Raw genomic sequence first — 12315 nt, forward strand, 5'->3', positions numbered from 1 at the left:
TAGGTTTTAAAGTAAGAGTTCTTTCTAAATATTAGAAAGAAGAGTACTTATAAAGTCTATACAGCGCTGCTCTTTAGCGTAGTTACTTAGTTTACTTTAAAGTATATTAAGGTAAGCTAAAAGAAAGTTAGAATTCTAATTTAGCTTCTATTTAGCTTATTTAAGCCTATTATAAGCTATAAGATATTATAATAACTTAGAACTAAGTGTATTAAGTATAACTATTTTAAGTTTCTTCTAGGTAGGCGTCTAAGACGCCTTAAGTCTTATATAGTTCTAGAAGTAGGCGTTCTAAGTAGAGTAAGTAGTTTTATCTAGAAATCTTATAGTAAAGTCTACCTTCTAGATACCTATAAAGAAAGTAGAGAGTACTTTTTTAAAAATAGCCTTATAATTATATATTTAGTAGTTATACTATAAGTAGTTACGCGTAGTAAATATCTCTAGATTCTTAGAGTATAGAGCTTCTAAGTTTAACTAGAGCTTACTTTTTAGAGCTAAAATATAGTAGATAATATTCTTTTTAAAAGCTAAGTAGTTACCTATAAGTATTTTACGCTTTAATTCTCTAAGATAGACTACGTCTTAATAAGTACGCTTTAATTATTTTTACTTATATAACTTCTTAAGTTTATAGATTAAAGTAGCTTATTTATTTTTACTTTTAGTAGTAGTAGCTTATAAAAGCCTAGTTAGCTCTAAAATAGGCTCTAATAGCGTGTTACTATCTCTAATAATTAAAGCTAAGTTAGTAATGTCTAAAGAGGCTTCTAATAGGTTTATAAGTTTCTTAGTAGGTAGTATTACTACCTCTAGAGATATAGAAGCTAATTTCTTCTAGTTATTATCTATTACGCGTAAGAATAGTATAGCTTACTTACTACTGCGTTATATTGCACTAGAAAGATCTACTTTAGAGCTTATTATATCTAAATAGTATATATAAGAGTATTATAAAGTAGAGTAATTTAAATATTAAATAATAGAGTTAGTTAAATACTAGATACATAATATTAAACTATAATTAGGTATATTATTCTAAAAAGACTAGAGACAAATTGCTACTAAGCTATAATAGCAATTCTAAGGTATTTATAGCTAATACTAAGTTAGCCTAGGCTCTTTAAAGCTAGAACCTAACACTAGTAATAATATAATATATAGTAATAGAAATACTACTAATAGAACTTACTATATCTATTCTCTATTAACTATAATCTTATCTCTATTCTTAGCTAGTAATATTAATATAATAGCTACTACTTTTAAGATAGGTTTTATCTAAAGTAACTATAATACGTAACTATAGCGTTTATCTAAGTAATAGTACTAGATAAGAGAAAATATACTATAAACGCTTTATCTCTAGTATTTTATTTTTTATTATCTTCTATACTTAGAATCTTAGTAATAGCCTTATATTACTAGCGTATAGCTTACTCTAAGTATAGAAATAGTAAAGGCTTTCTAGTATTAAGCTTTACTATATATATAAAATTATAGATATAAATAGTAATAGTAATTAATAGCTCTTTTTTAGTTAGCTTACTAATTAGATAATCTTCTACCTAGTCTATAAAATTAAGATTATACTTACTATTTTAAAATAGCTTATATATTTTATTAGTAAGCTTCTTAAATATAAAAATAGAAAAATAAATAAATAAAAGCTTTACTTTAGCTAGATATATCTTTAAAATAATAGAAGTATTAATAGTATTAATAGTACTAGAATATATATACTTAGAGTAGAAAGCTTAAATTATATTTTATATTATATAGATAGTATCTTATTTTATAGCTACTAAAATAGCCTTTAAAATAGCTTTTTTAATAGTTTTTCTTCTAGTAGATATAAAGTAGCTTATAGTAGCTTTATATAGTAAGAGTAAAGTAATTTAGAAAAAAGTAATTAAAGTAGTAATAATAAAATAATTTAGTTAAGTAATAGTAAAGTAATAAAATAATATAACTAGTAAGAGATTAGTTTTATTCTTATAAATACTAAGAAAACTTATAAATTATTTAACTAGCGTAGTATTTAGTATTAAATTTAAGCTACTTATATTTTTAATATATTTTTAGATTTCTAAGAGTAGTAACTTATAAAATAGAAAAAGTGTACTTTTACTAAAAAAGATTTTAGTATATATATTTTAACTATAAACTTTTAGAATATATTACTTTATTAGTTATAAGCTAATAAGTATATATAATTATATTATAATTCTTTTAAAAATTAGTATTAAAATTCTTTTATAAAGTACTTTAGTATTAGAATAGCTTTATAGCTAGCTTAAATTTAAAAGCTTTAACTATCTTAGAAGTAGTAGCGCTAAGACTTTAAGTCTTAGCTTACTTAATACTATACTTTTAAAAGTAGATAAAACTTTTAGTTATATATTCTTTAGTAAGCTAGTAATAGATCTTACTCTTTTAGAACTAGTTTATAAACTATAGAATTATTAGTTTACTAATAAAAGTAAGCTAAATAGTAAAGTATATAATAACTACTTAAATATAGCTAAAGTAGAGTTAAAACTTTTAAAGTTAGACTAAGTTAAATATAAGAAAAAAAAATTTACTTACTAAATTAGCTATTTTAAAGCTATTATATATTAGTAAAAGTTTATAAACTAAAAATTATAGCTTAAAATACTTAATAAAAGCTAAGTAGTAGTAGTAATATAACTAATAGTTACTTTTAGTAAGGTACTAGTTTCTAGTAAAGAGAGCTAATAATAACTTTAGTAAACAAACTCTCGGACCTCGCAAGATCTCGGTGTCTTGTCTATCTTGTGTAGGCTTCGGACACCTAAGCTTAACCTTGAAGCTGTTGTATTTGAAGTCTAAGCCCGCAGTCTCCGAGTAAAGTTGCCTGTTCACATACTTGAGGTTGTTGAACTCAACGTAGCGCTTCACGGGAGACGATGTTTCGAGTACAACGGGATTACCCGAGCGCCGCACAACCTGCCGGGGTGCTTCCGGCGAGTGAAGGTAGAGCGGACTGGGTGAAGTGAGCACGAGCTCGTATATTTCTGGAATAGCATAGTTAGCGCATGACTAGTGCACCATTCAACGTCGACGTAGGAACGATAAATCACTCCAGAGCTCCGACTTACTGTTTCGTAGTTCACCCGGGAGTTGGAGCAGGGGCGATTCCGTGGACATGTTGTTGAATTGGTCTGCTTGTCTGCTTGTACCGTACTTCTGCTGGGTAAACTAGAGTAACGTCTTCGAGTCGAAATTAAGTACCAGGCGCAGACTTTTGTAGAGAATGGGTGGGTTTAGATTCTGCTTGGAGAGGAGAGGAGCACTCGAGGGGTGGAAGTGGGATGCTTTAAAGGGATGAGCCACTAGAGACTTTAGGTGAAGAAGGTCACTGCATTCAACTCATCCACAATACTATCGAGTGAGTACTCTCTCGTAAATTGAAACGCTCTGGATCGCGCTTTGCCTCTGTTGAAGTGGTTAGCCTCACGTTGACAACACTGTTGGGTCGGATCGTATCGATCGCGAGTTTCACTCACGAGCGTTCACTATTTGTAACCCTCTACTACATATACAAGGGCTTCCTCCCTTCTACATAACAACCACATCACAACTCTTCTTGATCTACAAATACTCACGAATCCACCAATCACTCAACCCCTACCAACGTAATCTGCTCCCCAAATCTTCTACCAACGCGGAAAGCATGCCAATTAGGTCGAACATGTTTTCAGATTTCATCTGGTCGTTTATGTCGAAACCGGAAGCTGTAAAACCAGCGACCAAGAGCCGCCTCTTCCTTCTTCCTCCCGAGCTCCGGAACGTTATCTACGAATACGTCCTAACCACACCAGACGCAACGCTAAAGTACACGACAAACGACACCTCCGGCCACAAACAGCTCAATCAGCTACAGTATGTCAATAAACAGCTACACCAGGAGTGCGCACACCTTGAGTTGAAGTTCAATACTACCATCACGATCTCTACCCGGGCCGAAGGCAAGAACACTGCCACCGAACAATTCTTTGCGCTTCTCGCATCACTTCCAGAAGAGAAACACAAATGGCTCCGAACTGTGGCTCTGCAAAATACCGACGCTGATGTGAACGAGTACTTGACGCAAAGGAATAATCCAGGCAAAAAGGTCCTCACACAGATCGACAACCAAGCCAACATGTGTCGACTAGCGAAACTGTGCAGACAGATGCCATATATTACCGTGGAACACAAATGGTCAATGTTCAGCGCCAAAGTGCTGAAGACAGCCTCTAATGGACCTGTCGAACCTCTCATGGTAATCGCACTTGGGATTGCCTTATCAGAGCATCTCTTGGGTGACTCAAGGACCGAACTCTGGCCTATGGAACCGAACACCAGACCAGTCATAGAAAAAGGGGTGGAGATCGTACGAGGATGGAACATGTTTGATATAAAGGGCGGGATGTCGCAACCATTACATGAGAGTTTACGGGCGGATAATTTGCACTTCTTCCCCATGGAAGATATCCTAGAATCGGAAGAAGTCCCCGTACGCACAGGAACTCACTTCAACAATAAAGGGGAAGATCTTGCGCCGATATGGAGAGCGGCGATAAGGAAGTGGGTAGCGGAGGGACTATAAGGGATTTTTTTTGCTAGATCATGTCTACTTTGTAGACGAAATAACCCACGAGAAGACGCAGGTGGATGGGCAGTTACGTGCATTCATATACCTCATCCATGTAATTCGCATCGGTGATGCTGTCCTTTGAGGGTGACGAGTGTAAACTCGCGATAGGTGTGTCTTCATAGCTGTTGATGTAGCCTCCACACGGTCTTATTTTTGTAGTAACATTCGACTTATTCGCATACGTAGGAGGTTAGGCGACTGGTTTATGATTCGTCGTTCATAATTCTCTTTGTTTCATCGGTACCTGTGATGTTTGTCGTGTGCAAGTGGATGAAAGAGGTGAATGAGATGAAAGCAGCCGCGGCCAGCGCACGGGCCCGCAGTTGCCTCGGTGACATCACAAACAAGCTGCGCAGACTTTCCCAAGTCTGCCTATCGCCCATCACAGCGACCACACGAGCCAACCCACGCCTGTCTCACGTCCGCCCTACAACTGTCTCAGTCGCCGGCCCCGCTCAACCGTAAACTTAATTCCGCGACAAAAAAGGACTCCACCACATCGACATGGCTGACGCGCGCGGAGAGTACTGGTACTATGAAGATGGCGTCGACCCCAGCAAGATAACGGTCCCGGAACTGAGGAGCATCCTGCTGCGACATGGCGTTACGTATCCGTCCTCGGCAAAGAAGCCCGCTCTGGTTGGCATGTTCGTCGACCTGGTCCTCCCTCAGAAGTCCAAAGTCCAGCGGATGCAGGCACACACGAAGCGATCGACGCGGGGCATCGTAGACGTCCCCTCCAGTTCAGCCAGTACGGTTGAGACAGACGACGCCGAGGACGAAACACTTATTGCGCCTACGCCTGCGAAGACGCGACGCACAACCCGACGAACCACGCGCGAGCCAACAGAGGAGGCAGAGGTGCCGGCACCACGCGCCAAGACACCCGCGCGCGCTGTCCCTGCCAAACACAGCAGAGCGCTTGAGCCCGAGGTGGATGAGAGGCCTGCAGCTAGGCGTACACGCAAGAGTGTCACTCCCGCGCCTAAAGAGCCCACGCCTGAGCCGGAAGCGTGGCATCGCAACGATGCTGCCAGCCCCTTCACCCAGGAAAACCCGTTCCAAAGCGGCAGCTCTCCTGCGGTCCCAGATACCACATCGCGCGACCGGCGTAGGAGAACTACTGGATTTGGTCAGCAGGAGCGGCGCAAGAGCGATGCGCACCGCCGGAGGACCGTCCAACCCAAGGCTGAACAACTAGACGAGGGCATCATGGTACCTACACGTGGAACGTTTGATGTGGCGGACCCACGTACACAGCATCAGGAAGACGATCTTGCAGATGCCGGCGAGGAGTTCACTCCAGAAGAGCAACTTGAACTAGTGCGCGAGCGTGCAAAGGCTGGCGAGGTCGACATTCTGCCTCCACGCAGACGGAGGCAAAAGGGCAAAGCCACTGGTACGATCAAAGCAATGGCCGGAACTCTGCTCCTCACAGCATCAGCCGCTTTCGCTGGCGTCTGGCGACAGGAAAAGATCGATGTTGGCTTTTGTGGCATCGGACGAGATGCTACTGGACTTGGTGGTATGGAGCTACCGAGCTGGGCAGACCAGCTCCTCCCGCAGTGTGAGCCCTGCCCACCACACGCGCAGTGTTTCCGCGGGTTGACTCTGAGGTGCGATCCCGATTTCATTATGAAGGACCATCCGCTGTCACTCGGTGGCCTGGTTCCTCTCCCTCCGACGTGTGAGCCAGACAGCGAGAAGACGCGGAAGGTGAATGGTATCGCGAACAAGGCAGTGGAGATTCTGCGACAACGCAAAGCCCAGTATGAGTGTGGGGAACCAGATGCGGCAGGGAATCCAGTGGAAAGCCCTGAAGTCAGCGAAGGAGATCTGAAGCAGCAGATGGCTTCTCAAAAGAGCAAGAGCTTGACAGACCAGGAGTTCAGTGAGCTGTTCGACAGAGCCTTTCCTGAACTGACTATGCGAGAGGAGATAGTCGAAAGCACCGATGGGTAAGTACCTCCTTTCCAGTTCTCCAACCACTTGTGCAACATTTCTGACGTGGAATTGTACTAATCAGTTACTCTTCCTTGGAAACAGAACAACAGGCGGACGACGTCTCGCATCCACCTCCCTCGCCAAGCTCTCCCTCTCCTGCAGCGTCCGAAGATCCCTCCGAGAATCCTTTGAACGACATCTTCTCCAAATTGTAACGATGCTCATTCTGATTGCCACTGGATCGTACGGAAAGTACGCATACACCAGTAACCGAGCAATGGAAGTTCGCGCGAAGCAACTCGCAAGCGACGCATACGATAGACTCCAGGACCAGGCCGCGTTGAGCTACTATGACCCTGGCGCGGAGAAGGGTATCAGTATGACACAACTGCGAGATGACGTCTTGAGGACTGAGTTCAACGCATCTCGCCGACAGAAGTTATGGACAAGGGTGCAGGCGAAGGTCGAAAAGAACAGCAACATCCGTGCAGGTGTCCGAACCACCGCGAGCGGCGACGTTGCTCGCATGTGGGAATGGGTCGGCCCTGTGAAGCGCATCGACGACGGACGGAGCCCTGAGAAGCGCGAGAGTGGCAGGTTCAGTCTTGGCATGGGTGGCAGCCCACTCTCCGCATCCAAGGATACGAAGGAGGTCCAGAAGTGGGAGGAGGGACATCCGATTTACTAGTCGTTACGCTCGCAGCTTTCATTTGTTTCCCATCGCGGGTTCATGGGCCAAGGATGATATATGATTAGGGATCTGCACTTTATTTGGCACGCATGATACCACAATTCAATTCTTACTTCGACTGCACTTCAGCCTTTCAACACACTCAATGACTTGTAAATATGTCTGGGGATGGTCTCGTGCGTGCCCTTGACGCCTTGGCTGTGGCTGGTGAGTGGCGCAGGTCTCGGCTTACTAACCTAGCCGAAGCCCACACAACGCTAGCAATATCGGCCCAGCGCGACCACAACACCTCCAGCAACACCGCCAACTTTTCGCTCATACTAACCACAGAGCAAAATCCGTCAAAATGGTGAGTGACATTCTTGTTGCCAGAGACATTGCGAGGGACCACGACCGGTGCGACGAGCGAATGAATCCACGAATCTTCGATGACGATGGCGAGGCGAATTCTCCGACCCCGCGACATTCGACACGATGATACCCCATTAGAAGACCGAGATGTGGCGGAAGACACTTGATGCTGAGAGGGTTGGGATTGTACAACGTCTCTTACACAGGGCTGCTGGTGCGAAGGGACATGGGAGGACCTTGGCGCTGAAGAGGCGGCGACTCAAAACGTACTCCATCACGGGCCCTTGGTATCGCGCCGCATCTGAACCCAGCTGTCGGGCGCAGTGTAGATGCTGGCATTTGATGGTGGCAACATCTCACCAGGATGATCTCAATCGCGACCTCCGCATCACCGCACATCCCTCGCCATCGCTTACGTCGGTCGCTCGCTTCGCATTCGTCGCCAGTACAGGAAATTGGGAATTTCAAAAGCATTGAGCCTGAATGCTGACTGTGACTTCCCAGGTCAACGTTCCCAAGACCCGCCGAACCTACTGCAAGGGCAAGAAGTGCATGAAGCACACCCAGCACAAGGTCACCCGTTAGTGATCCGCGTCCACACACTCGCATACCCGTATACTGAGACTGTGTAGAATACAAGGCAGGAAAGGCCTCTCTGTTCGCGCAGGGTAAGCGTCGTTATGACCGCAAGCAATCCGGTTACGGAGGTCAGACCAAGCCCGTCTTCCACAAGGTACGATCGCACGCATTCGAGCTCAAAAGATGAGTACTAACACCATGCAGAAAGCGAAGACCACCAAGAAGGTCGTTCTCCGTCTAGAGTGCACACAGTGCAAGACCAAGGCACAGGTAGGCTCCGCTCACCTTCTTCCACCTCGCAATCGCTAACATACTCGTAGCTCGCCCTCAAGCGATGCAAGCACTTCGAGCTCGGTGGTGACAAGAAGACCAAGGGTGCCGCTCTCGTCTTCTAAGCGTGTACCTTCTTTCTCTCTCTTTTGCTGGGCTCTCGGCGTAGTCTTCGGGCGGATGGAATGGACGGCTCTACCTTCGACTCAAGCAATGCATCAATCATCAGTGCGATAAGAATGAAGGCGTGTGAGGCGGAAGATCTGGCGACAAAAGGTCACCAGCCACGAATTTACGGACTGTAACCTACATATGCATCAAATGGAGCTCGATTGAAGGGACCGCAAAACATTTCCACTTAACGCAGGTAGTGACAGCGTGATCGGTGCCAAGTGATGGCTTCTGGATGCAGCAGGTACAGCCGCGCGGATCGTTACTGACGGAGTCATTTCTAAGTAGTGGCTACCCCTCCACCCCACTAACGCGTCGCGTCCTATCTTGTCGATTGGGTCAGACGCTACTTCTCATGTGAGTCTCCATCATCCTCTGGATTCCTCTCACACAATGGCTGATACTAAGAAAAGTGTCCTCATTATTGGCGGCGGCGCAGTCGGTGCCATTGCAGCTGTCAACCTCGAACTCGGCGGTCTCGCAACGGTGACCGTGGTGCTGCGATCTAACTACAACGTCGTCAAAGACAAAGGATACACAATCGAGAGCTGCGATCATGGAAAATTGGACGAATGGAGACCTAGCGTTGGTACGTTGTAATCCTTATGAGCGATTCACCTGCCGATCCGCACCCAAAAAGCTAACACACCCAAGTCCGCAAGACCATCCCCAACCTTACCGAAGAAAACCTCCCACCATACGACTACGTCGTCCTCTGCACCAAAAACATCCCCGACGTCTCCCCCACCGCCGTCGACCTAATCACGCCAGCCCTGCCCAAAAACAGCAACAAAACCACTCTGATCCTCCTGCAAAATGGCCTCAACATCGAAAAGCCCTTCTTGCGCCCACATCCCAACATCCCCATTCTCTCCGCTGTCTCCATGATCGGCAGCGCAGAACCCTCACCGGGCCACATCGTCCAAGACGAAGGCGACAGGCTTCTCATCGGCGCGTTTCCCACTTCGAACATCAACCCTGCTGTACCGGAACGTCGGGCGGAGGAGTTCGTGGAGTTGTATGGGAAAGGTGGGAAGACGGATTGTCAGTACTCGCCGAATGTCTTGCATGATAGGTGGAAGAAGCTGGTGTTCAATGCCTGTTTGAACCCGATTTGCGCGATCACGGGACTGGATGATGGGCGGCTGAGACTTGCTGATGGGGCGTTGGATGGCCTCGTTAGACCGGCTATGCGGGAGATTGTTGCGGCTGCGAAGGCGGTTTGTGGTGTGGAGTTGGCGGAGGATGTGGTCGAGGCGACGATTCATGTTGATCCGCTGGAAAGCTACTTGAAGCCGAGTATGCAGCAGGATGTGGAGAAGGTAAGTTTAGTTCCTGGCTCTATTGCTTTACGTGACAAGAGCGAGGTGCTAATGCGGACAGGGCAACTTCATCGAGTTTGAGAATTTGCTGGGTGAGCCGTTGAGAGCGGGTAAGGAGGCTGGGGTTGCTATGCCGACGTTGGAGGTGCTATATCAGCTTGCGAAAGCTATCCAGTGGCGGATGAAGGAGAGTAGGGGACTTGTCGAGGTGCCCAAGAAGAAGTAGCGCGGTTAAGCTGGGATGGTGGCTCTTGGTTTTGTACATGGTGTTATCAGCTACAAATCTACTGTATCAAGGACGCATTGTTAGAGCACTAGAGATTATGACGCGAACTTGGAATGACTATCGAAGATGTGTAGTATTTCTTCGAAGCTTTTCGGCCTGTTTCTAGCATGCTGTCTAAGACAAAGAGGTAGCACCAATCTACCCCACTTGACCGACTATCAGTATCGTGACTCTTTTTCGATACACGCCAACCTAGGAAAAAGCTAAACACCCTAGAGTCTACGTTGACGTTAGATCGCCTACTTTGCAAGTTGTTGGTGTCATGTAGTCTGCAGACCTGTTCAGGTTTTTTCTTGTATGAGGTGGATATGGAAACCAAGGGCCAGGTATCATCGTCGAGATACCGGGTCCCAGCAGGAGACCGAGAATGTATTCAGGCCTTATCGACTAGATGCGACACCCTCCGGTTCTCTCTCTAGATACCATACTCCATCCACTCTCTCAAGTACTTGTTGCCGATCCACTGCTCTGCCTCTGGAATAACCTCGTCATCTTCCGCAACTCTGTGATTTGCCTTGATGACGGGTACTGTGAAGTTCGCAGGTAAGGTGGGGAAGTACCTTAAGTTCTCGGCCTGCAGTTGCGCCAAGTGTACTTTTGGGCCTTTACATGGCTCTCTCCATTTCTTTCCAGATTCTTTCAACATAGTATATTCGGATTCGTCGAAAATAAGGTATTTGGTGGTTTCGCCACGGTATGCATAGTAAATGGATAGAGCCGCCATAAAGAAGAAGACAACGTCGTAGTGCCGGCGGTTGGTGTATGTCCAGAAAGGGTTATAACACTTGACTCTCATAGTGGGGATGTCGTTGCAGAGTCGGGCGAGGCGTGCGACAGCCTCCGCGCTCTCACTATCGAAGCACTTTGGATCATACTCGTCGCATGTGATGCTGATGGTCTTAATCCAGGACCTTTTGGCAATAGATATCGACGACACCCAGGCAGTAAGCATGTCGAACGGAGACTCATGTCTCGAACCCTCAGACAATGTGACGTCGTTGAACTTGAGCTCCAAACCAGCAGTCTCTGCATACAACTGCTTGTTAACATACTTGAGCTGGTTGTATTCGACAAGCTTCTCGTCATCCCCCTGCTGGAAAGGTGCCTCGCGATGGTAGAGGTAGGGCTTGTCTTCACCATCCTTAGGCATGCGGTAATGCAGCGGCTCTGAGTGGGTGAGAGCAAGTTGGTCGATCGTGTTGCGGAGCTCGGCCGGTAAGTCCAGAAGAAGCGAGGTGTTGGCCATCGTAGTGCGATAGTGGTTGAGACTTGTTTTCGGGAGATGAGGAAATTCAGTAGGGTTGGGGCTGTAATTGACACAAGAAATTGTGCTTGAGACCCTCGGTTGACTAGTGGCCGGTTGTCGTTCCAAGGTTCGGTCTGCGCCGCCTAAACTGGAAGGGGGTGCTTCCCTTCACCTACACTCCAGCAATACAGCAATACAGCAATACAGCTCGTCTCTCACCCAACAGGCCCGCACTCTTCGGGTGAATGCGTCATTACCTCCATGTTCCCCTACACGCCATTCACTTCTTGCACTCACTGGAGCTGACTTCGACTACATCTCCTTCACTTTGGGTTCAGTCCCGAAACTAAATCGTGTCATCTACTCAACCAGACTATGACCAACATACCGGCTTATAACGCAGAGCTCATGTATGGGTACGTCGGTATCGTGATCAGCAAGCTAACTTCTGTAACATCACGTGCAAACTCAAAACCCAACTACACCTGGGCAGGGCTGCGTAAAGCGTGTCGTACGATTCCAATATACGTAAAAGTGGTTAGAGTCCACAGCAGGTTTAGGGCTGAGTTGGTGTTGCGATATGTCGGCGAAATTCTTCAGCAGCCGATGGGGTGGAAAGATCCATATTGACGAGACGAGGCATTTCCACTCATCTCGACCAGGATGGGTTCGGCATGGCTATTCGATCGGAGAAGGCGACGCTGGTGGAAGCGTGACCATCCGAAGCAAGGCCGGAGGAGTTGGCGATTGGATAGTCATGGGTTCGCGTCGTGGGAGTGGAGGGGAGTTCCT

At 45.7% G+C, this 12315-nt stretch overlaps 4 protein-coding genes across 4 annotated transcripts; 3 read left to right on the forward strand and 1 right to left on the reverse strand.

The window, feature by feature from the left end:
- Window positions 1–5167: 5167 nt before the first annotated feature.
- On the forward strand, window positions 5168–7295 carry J4E88_008306 (uncharacterized protein; the record flags this gene model as incomplete). The annotated part of the gene is made up of 2 exons (XM_049401917.1): window positions 5168–6621; window positions 6710–7295. The coding sequence occupies 2 exons, from the start codon at window positions 5168–5170 to the stop codon at window positions 7293–7295; spliced, it is 2040 nt and encodes a 679-aa protein (XP_049252455.1).
- An 837-nt stretch (window positions 7296–8132) lies between these two features.
- On the forward strand, window positions 8133–8623 carry RPL44 (40s ribosomal protein L44e; the record flags this gene model as incomplete). The annotated part of the gene is given in 5 exon segments (XM_049401918.1): window positions 8133–8141; window positions 8154–8229; window positions 8282–8382; window positions 8433–8498; window positions 8549–8623. 5 exon segments carry the CDS (start codon window positions 8133–8135, stop codon window positions 8621–8623), a joined length of 327 nt encoding a protein of 108 aa, XP_049252456.1.
- A 439-nt stretch (window positions 8624–9062) lies between these two features.
- On the forward strand, window positions 9063–10217 carry J4E88_008308 (uncharacterized protein; the record flags this gene model as incomplete). The annotated part of the gene is made up of 3 exons (XM_049401919.1): window positions 9063–9258; window positions 9324–9991; window positions 10053–10217. 3 exons carry the CDS (start codon window positions 9063–9065, stop codon window positions 10215–10217), a joined length of 1029 nt encoding a protein of 342 aa, XP_049252457.1.
- A 475-nt stretch (window positions 10218–10692) lies between these two features.
- On the reverse strand, window positions 10693–11523 carry J4E88_008309 (uncharacterized protein; the record flags this gene model as incomplete). Its single annotated transcript, XM_049401920.1, has 1 exon — window positions 10693–11523. One exon carries the CDS (start codon window positions 11521–11523, stop codon window positions 10693–10695), a length of 831 nt encoding a protein of 276 aa, XP_049252458.1.
- Between the last annotated feature and the right edge of the window lie 792 nt (window positions 11524–12315).

This window comes from Alternaria novae-zelandiae (assembly GCF_023758075.1).
Source record: "Alternaria novae-zelandiae strain BMP 2774 chromosome Unknown scaffold_18, whole genome shotgun sequence".
In the NCBI taxonomy this organism is placed as follows: domain Eukaryota; kingdom Fungi; phylum Ascomycota; class Dothideomycetes; order Pleosporales; family Pleosporaceae; genus Alternaria; species Alternaria novae-zelandiae.